The following is a 16,271-nucleotide window of genomic DNA, read 5'->3' on the forward strand; positions in this document are numbered from 1 at the left end:
TTGTGGGATCTTCCCAGACCGGGGCACGAACCCGTGTCCCCTGCATCGGCAGGCGGACTCTCAACCACTGCGCCACCAGGGAAGCCCAAGGGTATGTATTTTAAATTTGTCAATAGATGCTGTAAAATTACTCTCCAAAAAGATTGAACTAATTAATTCCCTGATAGAGTGTGAGCTCTGTGGTGATTTTATTTTTATAATCCAGTACTAAGCCTATTGTTAGGCATATAGTAGCTGTTCAAAATGTTAATTTAATCAACACTGGTTAAAGAGTCTGAGAATCTCTTTATCCATAGTATCACAGAGACTGGATGTTATAAATCTTTAAAAAATTTGACAATTAGTAGGTGAAAGAAATCTCATTGTTTTAATTTGCCGATTTTTGTTTCGGTTTTTTTGGCTGCACCATGCAGCTTGGGGGATTTCAGTTCCCCAACCAGGGATAGAACCCAGGCCATGGCAGTGTAAGCCTTAATTTGCCATTTTTAATAATGAAGACAAACATCTAATATGTTTTAAGTAGAGTCACGTTTTAACTTAGAGTGACTTAATGTCAGGCTCTGTCTGTAGCGCTTCATATGTGTCTATTATCTGTATTACCTAATTCAATGCTCAGTGAATCTTATAAAGTTGGTGATATTATACCCATTTTACAGATGAGAAAACCGAGGCTTCTTTAAAAGCCTTGCCCAAAATTATAGCTGGTAAGCATCAAGGTCATTACTTGAACTTGGGGTCAGCCTTTACAAACCATGCAGGCTTAACACTAAGCTGTACTGGCCCAGTGAAGTATCGCGTATTTTATTTTCTGTGAATTTTGGGAAGAAGAGAGTTGAATGGAAGACAGAAAATAAAATCCTACAAATACCTTTAGGAGACTGCAGTTTACGATACAGTGCGTATTGCTTTAAATGAACAGTTCAAGCTGCACTTGCCTTGTTAAAATTCTCTGCTTGTGATGAGCTGCAGGGTGTGTGCTGGTAACAGTTCAGACATACTCTGTCATCAGGCTTCAGGGTTAAATGTACTCCCAGTCCATTTTCTTGAGAAATTTACAGCAACATATACTCTGTTAAAAACATTATACATTGTGTCCACTTTCAGATTTCTTTCTTCCTTTTTAAGTAATTAATGCGGTGTATGTGATAGAATTTTTTTGTCTTTAATGAAACGCACCCTTTTGAATTTCTTGAGCCCACATGTTTTTCAGTGGATAGCCTAAAACCTGGCCTCCTCAAGTTTTCTCTGTGAAACGCTAATTTGTACTTGGCACCACCGCCAAAGTATTGATTGGTTGGTTTTCATTCCTATTAAACTGTATCTTACAAAGCAATTGTTACTTGAAACACGATTTTCAAGAGTGTTGTCTGTTTAAGTTTTCTCTAGGAAACCTGTGGTAGATAAGTTGACTAACAGCAGGAGAGCAAATGTTGAAAACTCTTGGTTTTTATGGTCTGGCTGTTCAGTCACACTGCAGCTATCTGGAATCATGAATGACATAGAAGTTTATGCCCTGTTACTGCATAGTACCTTGACAGTGACAGTGCTTAGGTTTCTGTCTGATTTCTGTTTTTCAAAAATGAAACTTTTAAAGTTTTTTGGATCTGCGCAATTATTATTCAACCTCCCATCATTGATACATAGTCCCAACAATCAGACCTGAAGACCAGTGAAAATAAATGGTCAGGTCAGGGTATGGAAAATATTGATAGGCATGTAGCGGGGATTTTGGAGCAGCTGTAAAAAGTTTTAAATAGGTACACACTGGAAAGTAGGCAAAAAAGGAGAAACAGTTATTAATTCCGGGAAAAATTGAAGGATTGTACTAGAAAGGAAGGTTGGTTACCATACATTATTTAAATCACCAGTGAACAATGTTTCGTAATGTAATAACTACTGCTTAAACCGGAATATGTGGCATTACTGGGATGGGGCAAGGCAGAATTGGCAGGGGCGGAACAGCTAAGTCCTCATCTTTCAGGTGATAGGTGATGGCTGGAATAAATTAAGAAACAGCAGTAGAAGGGTGTTATTTAGAAATAGTCTGAGTAAACATAAAGAGAAAGCTAAAAACAAAATTGAGGGTGATTGCTTGTGAGTGTTGGGGTAGGGAATTGCTCTTTTTCATAAGCCTTTTAATGCTCTGACTTTTAAAATTATATGGATTCATTTGATAAATAAGTAACTATGGTGAGTATAAGTAAAGGGTGTTTAAAGGACACACGAAAATACTGAGACTAATCTTTTTTTTTTTAATTTGCTGGGACTCTTTGCTTTCCTGTTTTAGAGCCAGCACAACACAGGATATCCTAGGTATGGCCTGATAGAATGAATAAACGTTGGTTTAGTTTATTAGTTTACCTGCAGTGGAATGTTTGGCCTTCAGAATTCGGCTGAAGGACTTTTTATTACCCGGTGGTTCTTTCCTCCTTGGTAATACTCATTTCCCTCTAACCTTAGTATTCCCAGCTGGTTTACTCCTTAGTCCTTTTGTAGCTATGCTTGATTAATGCCCCAGTTGTTAACTTTAGAACAAAAGAATAATAATCACTCGTGCCCCTCAAATGAGGTCTCTGCTAGGTGGTAATTATCCACCAAAGGGTGTCACTATAATCTGTCCCCATTCTGCCAGTGTCAGTGTTGTTTTCTGCTTTTATTTAGCCTGTATGAAAACAGTGACTGACAAAAGAAGAATGGGGCTTCGTTTTCCTTTAGTTACGGGAAGGTCTAGGTTGTGTCCCATATTCAGGGCTCGAGACTCTTCACTTCCGCAGTGATTGTACTGCCCAGCTTCACCATCACCTGGTACACTACCTAAGGGTTATTACAGAATCTTTGCCTGCAAAATGCAGTTTGGATCAGTCTAGTACTCCCCTGGCTCCGAGAAAAGCACCTGTTTTAAGGGAAACTGTGAGAGGCTTCTGTTTGGCTTTTGGGCGGTAGCTAAGATTCTGAAAAAGGGATTGCTTTCAAGTGTAGATTAGGACTTCACCCTTGCTCCGTAGGCTAGTTAGGAATAATGCAGAGGCTGCTTTTGGAATGCTGAGCCTTGCACGTCTGTTTCCAAGGGCTGTTGGGGCCCCCGACGTCTTAGGGGTCTTCGAGGGATAGGGAGCCTTCTGCACGAGCAGGTCTCCACCCACCAAAGGCTCTGAGCTGGATTTCCTTTCTGGTCACCTGAGCTTGCCGGTCGCAGCTGGCAAGTGGAGAGGGAGAGTTGCCTATGCTGAGAGTAGCAAACTGAATAAGAAAGTAGTTCCTAGGTTCAGTTTCTTCCACTTTCCTAGGGGCAGACCAAGGTTTAGTTTCTGAGAACAGTTAAAGCAGCTCAGGACCAAAGCCCACATTGCTGGCTTTTGACTGTGGATAGGGGACCCAACATTTTCAAAACACCAGAAAGGTTGACAGGGAGAAAGGAGGGAGAGAGGCCTCTATAACTGAGAAAAGTAGGGTGCCATCCCGAGGGCGAGGCCTTTCTTTACGTGGATTGCATTTCGTGCCTGGAGAAGAGCGTGAGGGGCGAGGGAGGAAAGGCGGAGACCGTTCGGACTCCAGCCGGTTCCTGCACACCGAACACACCCAGCGGGAGGGAAGAGGAAGTGTGTTCTGGTTTAGCTCGAGCAGCTGCCGCCATTGGCCGGCAGGCCTGTCAGTTGCCTGGGGGCCGAGGCTGGAAAGAGGAAGGAGGAGCTCAGGGCTCCTGCCTGGAAGGGAGGGAGGAGGGCTGAGCCAGGCCGAGCCAGGGGGCGTGGGGGCTGGGACGGCAGGCCGACTGGCAGGGCGGGGCTGCCTTCGATCCGGCCACTTCTCTCAATCATTGCTCTTCTGATTCAGGGTGGCATTGTGTGTCCCGGCGTGCAGGAGCGAGTCCCAGCTGAGAGGCGAGGCTGAGCCCAGAGCACTGGGTTGCTTCAGCAGGGAAGACTCCCTTCCCCCCTGCTTCAGGCTGCTGAGCCCTGAGCCCCGCTCAGAATGGAAGCCATCGCCAAATATGACTTCAAAGCTACCGCAGACGACGAGCTGAGCTTCAAAAGGGGGGACATCCTCAAGGTAAGTGTTGATGCCCAGCAAACGCTCAGATGGCTTCTCCTTGTACTCACCTGCCTTCTTGTGCCCTGATAACACACAAAGAAGCTGTGCTTGTTCTTTTTTCATTGCCCACTTTTAACATTTACCATCCTGTGTGATTTGGAGAGCTAGATGCTGAGTAGAATATCAAACATGACTTCAGAGTGTTGGTGTGATGTGTGGTCTTTAACTGCCTTTGTGTGAATGCCTTGAGCATTTCTGTGCTTGTTGATATTGGTAATTCAAGTAATGTCAGAGCAATATGATTATAGTAAGGAAGCGTATGAGTAGGTTGGGTTACCTAATCTACTAGAGTTTTATAAAAAAAAAAAGAGAGGATTTTTTTAAAAGACCCAAATTTGAAGTATTTTTGTAAAAGCACTCAATTAGTCTTATCTTACATAGTCAGAAGATTTTTGCTTCTGGAATGTGATCCTAGTAGGTTAGAAATTAATTTCCCCTAGTTTAGAGAGGTGGTTAGAAGTACATGCCAAAACTCGTTAAAGAACCTCAGTGTATTCTTATTCTTCATGAAACAACTAATGGAGTTCTAAATGACAAGGTTCAACTTGCTGTTGTACCAGTCAGATTTCGATTTTCTTTAACTTGAGGAGCAGTTACCCCATGTTAAACTCTGATTTCACCAGAGAAACCTGCTGACAGTTTAAAAATAAGCTTCCTTACAGTCTGCAGCTCATTTTGAGCCCCACTATTTACATGAGGTTCGCCTTCCACCTGGCACGTGTTAATTATGTTGTTTACCCAATTGACTCGAGCAGCTTGCTCTTTTGGATATGTAATTTATTTTTACATGGGTGGGTGTTATCAAATAGTGTATCAACTCTGAGAAAAACCTGAAATTTAATGTTTGAGTCTTCACTGTGTCTCAAGTTTTGACTTTTTTCCTCTAAACCTGATTATTGGAATTTGCCATCCATTTGTTTACTATTCTTGAATGAAATTATTAGGATTTTATAAAGAAGAAGAAAGTGGAAATACAGAAATATGATTCTTTATAAAAGGACTAGTGACTTTTGTTTTTAAGTTTTGCAGACCTATGGAGAGTTATTATTTTGTTCACTGCCCAAGGTGTAGAGTTCTGCTCTGAAGTTAGTTTTTGTGAACTACTACTGCACAGTAGTTTTTGTAATGTTAGAAATGTAGGTTGCACTTCATAGAAGGTGATAAAGAGCCCTTTAAGGAGAAGGAAACCGTGAGCTTTTTTTTAACATCTTTATTGGAGTATAATTGCTTTACAATGATGTGTTAGTTTCTGCTTTGTAACAAAGTGAATCAGTTATACATATACATATGTTCCCATATCTCTTCCCTTTGTGTCTCCCACCCTCCCTATCCCACCCCTCTAGGTGGTCACAAAGCACTGAGCTGATCTCCCTGTGCTATGCAGCTGCTTCCCCCTAGCTATCTGTTTTCCATTTGGTCCTGTATATATGTCCATGCCACTCTCTCACCTTGTCACAGCTTACCCTTCCCCCTCCCCATATCCTCAAGTCCATTCTCTAGTAGGTCTGTGTCTTTATTCCTGTCTTAGCCCCTAGGTTCTTCATGACCTTTTTTTTTTTCTTAGATTCCATATATATGTGTTAGCATATGGTATTTGTTTTTCTCTTTCTGACTTGCTTCACTCTGTATGACAGTATCTGGGTCCATCCCCCTCACTACAAATAACTCAATTTCGTTTCTTTTTATGGCTGAGTAATATTCTATTGTATATATGTACCACATCTTCTTTATCCATTCATCTGTTGATGGACACTTAGGTTGCTTTCATGTCCTGGCTATTGTTAATAGAGCTGCAGTGAACATTTTGGTACATGACTCTTTTTGAATTATGGTTTTCTCAGGGTATATGCCCAGTAGTGGGATTGCTGGGTTGTACGGTAGTTCTATTTTAGTTTTTCAAGGAACCTCCATACTGTTCTCCATAGTGGCTGTGTCAGTTTACATTCCCACCAACAATGCAAGAGTGTTCCCTTTTCTCCACACCCTCTCCAGCATTTATTGTTTCTAGATTTTTTTGATGATGGCCGTTCTGACCGGTGTAAGATGATATCTCATTGTAGTTTTGATTTGCATTTCTCTAATGATTAATGATGTTGAGCATCCTTTCATGTGTTTGTTGGCAATCTGTATATCTTCTTTGGAGAAATGTCTGTTTAGGTCTTCTGCCCATTTTTGGATTGGGTTGTTTGTTTTTTTGACATTGAGCTGCATGAGCCGCTTGTAAATTTTGGAGATTAATCCTTTGTCAGTTGCTTCATTTGCAAATATTTTCTCGCATTCTGAGGTGTGTGTGAGCTTTTTGACGGTATTCTCAAAGTCAGCACTAAATTAATCAGAAAGCAGACAGAACCAGCTATAGGTTTTAGAGAGAAATACATCATCTGTTTCTATGTCTTTAGCTAGAAATCGGCAATCATAACTTAGACTACTAAATTACTCTGTATCATTGTACTGAGGAGATAATTTGGTGTTTTCTTAGGTGATTACTATTCAGCAGATAACCTGCTCCTGATATCATAATAAGATTGGCTACTCAGATAAAGGGAAAAAAAAAAAGATTGGCTCCTCAAGTAGCCACATTTGTCACTTGTACAAAAATGCTTTGGGGCCAAGCTTGGGGGTTTTTTTGGTTTGTTTGTTTACGGAAATACAAATTAGATTTCTCCATTAAGTTTACCCTAGAAACTTGAAACTTGAGCCTGGAAGTTCATATTTTTTCTCTTAGTCTATCCAGTTGCACATTTAGAACTAAAGCAACAAATCAAAACAAAACTGTGAACTTTGAGGTCTGTTTTAAAGAATTTTTAGACAAGAACTTTCCCTGTTTACTGCCACTAAATTTAGTCTTGGACCGTGAACATTTTATAAGTTCTCCACCTTAAATTGGTAAACTTCTTGAACAAGTGTAATATCCTTCTTTTCCATCCTACAATTAGGATGATACTGTTTAATATTTCCCCCAGAAATTTTTAGGATGGGAGAGAAAGTGAATCAGAGTGCTCACATTTACTTTCAGATTTTCTTTGGGGAGAGAGAAACATACATATATTTGGTTCTTTCCAGATTGGCAGATAACTGGCATATGAAGTCATCATGCCATTATTGCTTTTGAATGGTGGCCGTTAGCTGTTTGTTAGTAATCTTGTGGCTTTACTCCAAAAAATAAGTGACGATGCAGTAGTTGCCCTTTGTCTCATAATTCTGTGAAACAGCTGAATGAAGAGGAGGGACATTGCTTTGTCTTAAGCACTATTAGTTTAAAAAAAAAAAAAAGGCAGCGTTTTCTTCTTTGATTGTTCAGGGAGTAACTGACTTCGTTTGAGTGGCTCTGATTTGATTTGCTCACTCTTTAGGATGGCAGTTGTGAGCCAGATCATGTTTTGAAGTGTCTGGAAAGCATTGACCAGTTTCCCTCGATTGAAATATGGATATATTTACCCTCTGTTGATAAAAGGGACATGTGCACGTGGGTACTGAGTACATTTTACTTGAAGATAATGAAACAGAAAGGGGCTCAGCCCTCTGCCTATGACCAGGTTCAGGATGACTCCCTCTCACTGTCTTGGAGTTCCTGGTTAACTTTTGCTGAATGTTGACTCGTTGTCCCCCAGCAGACCACTTCCTTACGCTCTGTCCACATGTTGACTTGTACTGCCCTGGGAAGAGAGAGCAGATTAAAAACATCTTACTGGAAGCTGTAAATAGAACTTAATGCTTGGATATATCTGCCTTTGTTAATTTCCCTCTTATAAAAGCTTGTGTTTTTCTTGGGGAGGGGTGGGGAGAGCACTGGGGCTGGGTATGGAAGAAATTGCTCTTCTTTTGCAGTTTCAGGTCTTATGTGGATGAAATGAACCTAAATTTCCCCACCATTGTAGGGCAGCCTTGAGATAGCCCCAGGGGTTCTCCACTGAAAATGAGGCCCCTGAATACTCTGCCCTAGGCACACAAAACGCCTGAGCTTACCTAAAAGTTGCGTCTGCCATCTAGGGGCTTCTGTACACGTATTGATACCTCAGACACTGCTGCATAGGAATGAAGAGACTGTTCTGAGCTCTCAAACCTGTGCTCATTGCATTCTGTAGCTGGGTGGTTATTTTCTATCAAGACAGACCTTAGACTCTAGAAGAGAACAAACAGTAGATCATCTCAATATCTTCTTCTCTGTCTGGCACGAACTTCCTTTACCAGTTTCCTAAACTGCTTTAGAACTAGGTCTTGGGTTAAGGGCTGATGACACTATTTTACTGTTACATTTACAGAGCGTCTCCTTGAGCCACATCCTGGGGTAAGTTGCCTTGAGAGTTGGGGGAGAAATAGAAGATGTACTTTCTCCCTTCAGGAACTCTAAAATCAAATAAGAGAAGTGAGGTTAGTATGTGAAACAGTATGTGACAGTGTGTAAAATTAGAGGATCTTTATTTTTTTTAATAAATTTATTTTATTTATTTTTGGCTGCATTGTGTCTTCGTTGCTGCACATGGGCTTTCTCTAGTTGCGGCGAGCAGGGGCTGCTCTTCATTGCATTTCGCAGGCTTTTCATTGCGGTGGCTTCTCTTGTTGCAGAGCACGGGCTTCAGTAGTTGTGGCACATGGGCTCAGTAGTTGTGGCTTGCGGGCTCTAGAGCACAGGCTCAGTAGTTGTGCCACATAGGCGTAGTTGCTCTGCGGCGTGTGGGATCTTCCCGGACCAGGGCTTGAACCCGTGACCCCTGCAGTGGCAGGCGGATTCTTAACCACTGCGCCACCAGGGAAGCCCTAGAGGATCTTTAGAACAGGAAAAGACTTCCTTATTTTACAGGTGAGGAAATGGTGGCCCATGGAGGTTAATGATCTATCCAAGATCACAGCTATTAGTACTTAGTGCTGAACTGGTATTTAACAGAATGCTGAAGTTGTGTTACACACAACTGTAACTGCCAGTGTAATTTTGAAGGGAAGAGATTGGTGAGAGCCGAAGTCCGAGAAAGCTGTGTGGAAGAGGCATGACTTGGACTGGACCTTGTGAAGACCAGGACAGGGTTAGGTGAGGAGAAGGGAGGGGCGGGGGCTGTGCTTGTTGTGTTTGAGACAGGAATGCTAGAATAAGGTTATAGGCTGTGACGGAGTAGAAAATAAGGTAGAACTGGAGCCTGATAAGAAAAACCCAATAAGAGTTTGATCTTGTCCTTAAGCGTCTGAAGGTTATCAGCTGATGACGAAAGTGTCCTGTGTGTATAGTGGATTGCAAGGAGGGAAGCCTGGAGTCCCAGCCTGGCAGTTGCCAGTAATCAGGTTGTGAGATAAGTGCCTGTACAGGTATGGGAGACTAGGAATGAAGGACAGGGGGTGCTTTGAGGAAAAGAAAAAATAACGGGATTTCTGCCTGTCAGCTGGGGGTATTTGAATAAGTCTCCTGTGTAACTGAGAAAAGAACGTCCATTGAGTGTGCTCCTGAGGGCCAGGAATGTGAACTAGAGTGTGATTGGTTACAGTTTTCACAACAGCTCTGAGTCCTGAATTTCAGTACATGAGTCTCATTTCAGGTGTTTGAACTATCAAAGCTAAAAAATAAGAGGTTGGGGTGGGGTTTTTTCTTCATTATTTCAAAGTACTGGTATCAGTATACTTTTTGAAGTATTTCTTTGCCTGTTGATAAGAATTGTTATCAATCTTGTTAACTAAACTCAGAATATTGCATTTAATCTTTAAGAAGAGGACAGTTTGAGTTCTCTTACAACATAATTTGTTTGCCTTTCATCATATTCATTTCCCCCCTGTCATCTGAATGGACTGTTTCCAAATAGGTGCTAAGAATGAACTTTCAGTTCCTGTACAAGACTCCTTTGGGGGTGGAGGGGGTTGCTGGCTGAAGACCAGTCATCCCTGTTTGGAGAGAGAAATGTCTAAGGAAATGCACCGTTCCTTTGGGGTCTTCAGTTTTCACCTCTGTGAACCATTATAGTTAAGTCATCATTGAATAGCTACTATTTATGAAGCATTTAATATATGCCACAAAGTTATACATGATTTCTAATTTTGGATATCAGAAGGTTGGCATTATTAGCCCCATCTTATGGGTGTAGAAGTTAAGTAACAGGCTCAGGTTCACACATCTAGTAAGAGGCAAAGCTGGGATTTGATCTTAGGCCTGGCTGCAGTGCTCCCCCTACAGTACATTAATTCCCCTGTTAACTGTCAGGTATGAGTAAACCAGAAATATAAGCTTATCTGCAGTCCTGAGTTACTCACCTGCCAGGCATGGACAGCTGTCTTATGGCACTGCTTCTGCATAGTGACGTATTGGATATCCTATAAGTAAGCTGAGGTTAATAATAAAAGAAATGAAGGGGGAAAAAAAGGTCATTTCGCCTTTCAGATTAGCAAAGATGATAAAGACTTGACCCCACCCTCTTTTGGTCAGAGTGTGGGGAAATGGGTACTGTCTCCTCCTGCCAGTGGAGCTTTGTACGAATACAGTTGGTCTTTTTGAACATGGCTTGGTGATACGTATTAGACCATAAAATGACCCAGCAGTTGCACTTTCAAGAATTCAGTCTAGGAAAATTCACAAACAAGTTTTTTTAAATGTAGACATGGGGGGGGGTGTTTATTTCACTGAATTTGTGTGCCACCTAGAAATTTCTGCAATTAAATTATGAAATATCGTTTCCAGGATATTAAAAGGTGTAAAAATAGGCATCTTCGAATACATGGAATTACTATATTATAAAAAGAAGAACCTTAAGTAGCCCATCAGTGGGAGGCTACATAAACAGATTATGGTGCTTGTAAAGTGGGATACTGTGAAGATGTTAATGTTGATGTAAAACTATATCAATACAGTATGTGTGTTGCTCAGACAAGTGTTTATGGATCCTCTTTTAAAAAGTGAAAATATATCTAATTTATTGAGTTTTTAGTATATATCTGTGCACTAAGCTAAGTATTTTACTTGTATTTTCTTTTAATCCTCACAATAATCCTATTAAGACAGATGCTATTATCCCCAATTTACTGATTAGGAACCTGAGGCTTATGTTAAGTAACTTGCCCAAGTTCACATTCAAATCCAGGCCGGTTAAGTCCAGATTCCGTGTTCTTAACCACTACCCTGTGGGGCTTTTTTGTACCCAAATGAGGTCAGGAGGGAGGGGGCGCGAGCCCATTTAGGGAAAATTGCTATCTATTTCTATTTGCTTATTAAATACACAGACTTCTTTCTGAATGATCCCCTAAAAGGTAACAGTTATCTCCAAGGAGCTGGATTTCAGGTGATTTTTACTTCTTTTTTGTGTTTTTTTTTTTTACATTACTTTAATTAATTTATCAGTTTTATTAAGTCAATACAGCTTTATTCAAATGGTAAGTAGTTAACATTTTGCATGTTTTACCTTGATGGATATTCTAGGAAGTTAAAGTGCTCCGGTCAGGGCTTGGTTGGTTGTGTATTTTTAATGACTGAGGTTTAACCTGCTGTTAGGCTAAAGTTCACTGTGCCTATGTTCAGAGTCGTAAAACTTAGACACCTTTTAAAAAGTGACTCACAACACCTTTTGGAGGAAAATCTTGGTCTTTTTGGCAGATACTTCCTCTGTTTTACCTCCTAGTGTATGTGGAATGAGAGACACCTGTGGTATTGTGATAAAGAACTGCTCCAGGGCTAGACCCACCTTCTTCTTCTGGCAGATCTGGCCTTTTGGTCTTGGGAAGCTGACTCTCCTTTGGTTCTCCCATCCTCAAAATGGGAATAGCGTCTACTTTCCTAGAGTCACAGTGAGGATTAAAAGAATTAATACGTTAGTGTGCTTAAAGCAGTGACGAGTAAAGTAGATAGTAATGCTACCTGTCATTAGTTTTATTAATGTTTTTCAGACGCACAACTTTGATAAGAGGATGTCAGTCCTACTGCTGGCTCAGGTAACTGTTAAGTCACATGACTCGACACATAAAACTGGCTGGGTGCTTGTCCTGATACTACCTCAAACTCAGAACTGTGCAAACGTTGTCCCAGAGCTTAGCAGAAAGCATGGTATTGATGGAGGATTTTGTGAAAGACAAGGAGTTTCTCCATTCTTAAAAGTCTTTGGCTCTCTCTCAGAGTTAAACCTGAAAGCAAAGAGGTGGGTAACTGCACAGTGTCCTGTTGGGTACCTCACTTTTGTATATTTCTTGGGCCGAATAGAGCTTTGGGATTATGCTGTTGGCAAATATTAAGAAGTGATAGAAGAAACAGCCTTGGGAAAAATTTGTTGCTGTATTTACTCTAAGGATATTAAGGAGTCTTTCATTATTATGTGTCCTCAGGGAGGACCTGTGGGAGAACATTCTCTCTGGTCTCCATACCTAGAATAGGCATATTTCCCCCTCAAACAACTTTTTTAAATCTTAAGGATGCTATAAATAATGCTTTGATATGTTTCCTTCTTTATCTTGTAGGAAAGCTTAGAGCCTACTATGGTCTCATTTCTAGCAGTCGCTCTTATACTTTCTGTCCTAATATTTTTGTTGAAACAGGTAGTAATTATTAGTCGTAAATATTTAAAGTTTTTCTCACCCTAACAATGGCTTTGATTTTTAACTAATTTATTTATTCTTTAGTTTAACAGCAGACTTTTAAAATCTAGATTTAGCAAAATGGCAAAGCCTTTTTTAATACTTTGCTTTTGAAAAAATACAAAAAGCATCAGTTTAGTTTTAAAGTGAGAGGAAATGCATTTTGGACCTTAAAACTGTAGACTTCACAGAGAACAAGAAAGCAGTGTGTAGGCTTCCCTGGTGGCGCAGTGGTTGAGAGTCCGCCTGCCTATGCAGGGGACACGGGTTCGTGCCACAGCCCGGGAAGATCCCACATGCCGCGGAGCGGCTGGGCCCGTGAGCCATGGCCGCTGAGCCTGCGCGTCTGGAGCCTGTGCTCCGCAACGACGGGAGAGGCCACAACAGTGAGAGGCCCACGTACTGCAAAAAAGAAAACAAAAAAAGAAAGAAAAAAGGAAAGAAAGCAGTGTGTGTTTTCAGTCAGAATATTGATCATGCAATGTCTTTGTGTCATTATTTCGTAGATCTTTTATTTTCCTAGATAAATATGTATGGTTTGAAATGGATTGCTAGAGGAAAAACAATATATTTACAACATTTTATTTTTTTGGTTTCATTGGGTCTTTGTTGCTGTGTGCGGACTTTCTCTAGTTGCGGCGAGTGGGGGCTACTCTTCTTTGTGGTGCGCGGGCTTCTCATTGCGGTGGCTTCTCTGTGGCGGAGCAAGGTCTCTAGGCGCGCGGGCTTCAGTAGTTGTGGCTTGCAGGCTCTAGAGTGCAGGCTCAGTAGCTGTGGCGTGCAGGCTTAGTTGCTCCGCGACACATGGGATCTTCACAGACCAGGGCTCGAACCTGTGTCCCCTGCATTGGCAGGTGGATTCTTAACCACTGTGCCACCAGGGAAGTCCCTGCAACATTTTATTGTCAAGATTTCCATTTTTCCTTAACATTTAAAATTACTTTAATATACATTAATAGAAAAAAAAAAGAGAGGAAATTCAAAATTCTGCACAAACTCCCCACTCCAGTATTTTTACTGTTGCAGATCTCTTCTAGGCTTTGTTATTGTATAAACATTTTTATACTGCTGTAATTATAGTGGCCTTAAAATACAACATATGTTACCGTTTTCCTGTATTTGTTTTACTAATTATTTTTAATGGTTTAATATTTTAAAATATTTTTAAAGTTAATGTTCTATAATTGACTTAGCTATTTCCCCATTGCTGGATACTTAGCTTGTTTCTATTAAAAGTTTAGTTTATCATCTCAAAGGAGGATTTTGATTATGTATGATGCTCTATTGTCCAAAAGGATTGAACAGATTACCTACTTGAGGTCAAGTTGAATGAGAATGGCCCATAATCTTAGTCAGAATACATAATAGTAGTGCAGCTAATGTTGGCTTCATTTTCTGACCTCCTTTAACAATAGAATATTATTTCACAGTTTGACAGTGTTTTATAGGACTGTGAAATGATTAAACCTCTTCACTCAGCATCTAAGATACTTGACAACAGCATCTAGTTTTTCTGAAGCACGTTTTATTTTGTGCTGTTCCTTCAGGTGATTAATTTGCTTTTTTATAGCTGTGTCAAGTTAAGTTAATAAGTAATTTTGATAGCTGAGAAATTTGATGTGTATTCATAGATGTAGTTTTAATTCAGTTTTACTTCTCTGGCTGAATTAATCCCTTCTAGAGGGAGATAATTCATCCTCACTCATGTTTGGAAAAAGATGGAAAGACAGACAAACCAACTTTGTTTAGTTGATGCTGCAAATGTTTAGCTTTAGAGCCAGAAGGCTCTACTGAGAGCTTTTGAGAAAAAAGTGGAGTGATTTATTGAAACATCCTCATGCTCTTACATGTACTGAGATATAAAGAAAAAACAAAACTATCGTGTTGGTTCTCTCTGGATGTTGGGATTATGGAGAACTGTCACTTTCTACAGCATGCATTTCTATAGTGGATATTTTTACAGGCATATATTAGTTTCATAATCAGAAAAGCAGTAAAAACCAAAAACACTACAGTAGTTTTCTAGATGTAAATTTACAAGTCAACAAACATTTTAGGGTCTATTTTGATTTCTTAAAAGGAAAAAAAAAATCAGTGTACAGCTTCATGGAGTAAATTTGTTCATTTCTTCTTGGTGAAGACAGCACAAGCATCTCCAAGTTATCTAGGACTATTACATAGAGTTTATGTAAAATAGAGAATACACAACAGTAAACTAGAAGCGGGCTCGGCCCTTTTGCTTATGAACAAGTAAGATTAGCCCTAAAACTGGTCTTGCTGCCCAGATTTCTAGTTATATCTAGCTTATCTTTTCCCTGCACCTTATATGAAACTAACGTTATGTGCTTTCTTACTTACGTAATTTTGACTTCGGTCAGTCTCCAAACTGGATTATGGCTAGTAATGCAGCCAAATTGCAGTTTTTCCTAGGTTTAATTATCCATGTTGCCTTCCTTGTCTCCTGTAGTCATTTACATTTTATTTATCAACTTCTATAAAAATGTTTGGCTCTGAAAGGTAAAATTAAGAGACAAAATAAAGATTTGCAGTTATTTGTGGGTTTTAGTTATCTGTTGTGCATTGAAAAATATCAGGTGTCTTCATTTCATTCTTTTAAAATGTTTATTAGAGTTATTGAAAAGTGTAAAAGAAAGGCCATAATCCCTCCTGTCACCCAGATAACTTTTTTTTTTTTTTTTTTTTTTGTGGTACGCGGGCCTCTCCCATTGCGGAGCACAGGCTCCGGACGTGCAGGCTCAGCGGCCATGGCTCACGGGCCCAGCTGCTCCGCGGCATGTGGGATCTTCCCGGATCGGGGCACGAACCCGTGTCCCCTGCATCTGCAGGTGGACTCTCAACCACTGCGCCACCAGGAAAGCCCAAGATAACTTTTTGAAATGAAATAAAATAAAACAAATGTCGAACTCATTAGAAAATGTAAAAGGCAAATACTCTTCCCAGAGAAAATAACTGTTCTGTTTTTCTGTAACCTTTCAGGAAGAAAGACATTTAATGAGTATAGCTATAGTTACTTTTACTGTACTTTCTGGGTACCATGAGAAGCACACTGAAACCATATTCAAAGTTGTGATAATGAAAATAAGCAGGTACTTCATCTTTGGAAGGAAGGATGGGGTTTCTGTGTAAATGTACTGCACCTCTTTAGAAAAAGCAGTAGCTAGAAAGATCGCTTTGCCAGGCTATTAGAGAAGATCATAATGATTAAGACTTTAAAGGTCACATGTTAAAGCTGAGTCAGAGTAGATTTCGAACCTGAAATTGGTGTGAATTTTCCCAAAAGTTGTGCTAATATTGTCTACATCAGATACTCAGATGAATTTGTGACTGATGGCCTCACTTAGTGCTAGAAGTGGAAACCTGTAGCCCTGCAGGTCTTTCCTTGAGATTAATTACTTTATTGGTTTCCTAAATTTAGGTTACTGGTTGAGAAAGAACCAGTACTTTACTTGGAAAGTCATTCTCTTTGTGTTCAGATGCCCTTTATCTGCCTTCTTGGAGCACCTAATATAACTACATACACCTGAACAGCTGTTGTCCTTAAAGACTGTAGAAGTAATTTTCAAATTTAGTTATTAGTTTGTTGGTATTGTGTATCAAAGTGTAAGCTTTCTGCATGCTCTTTC

General features: G+C 40.2%; 1 protein-coding gene across 2 annotated transcripts in view; it reads left to right on the forward strand.

The window, feature by feature from the left end:
- Positions 1-16,271, forward strand: part of GRB2 (growth factor receptor bound protein 2) — a 69,658-nt gene that overhangs the window by 3,746 nt on the left and 49,641 nt on the right. For both annotated transcript variants that reach the window (XM_007454349.1, XM_007454348.1), the window contains exon 2: positions 3,835-4,050. In XM_007454349.1, the coding sequence (XP_007454411.1) occupies positions 3,973-4,050 (78 nt within the window). In that variant the 5' untranslated portion in view covers positions 3,835-3,972. The remainder of the gene's footprint in view (positions 1-3,834; positions 4,051-16,271) is intronic.

The sequence above is a fragment of the Lipotes vexillifer genome, unplaced genomic scaffold (genome assembly GCF_000442215.2).
Source record: "Lipotes vexillifer unplaced genomic scaffold, Lipotes_vexillifer_v1.1 scaffold518, whole genome shotgun sequence".
Lineage (NCBI taxonomy): Eukaryota > Metazoa > Chordata > Mammalia > Artiodactyla > Lipotidae > Lipotes > Lipotes vexillifer.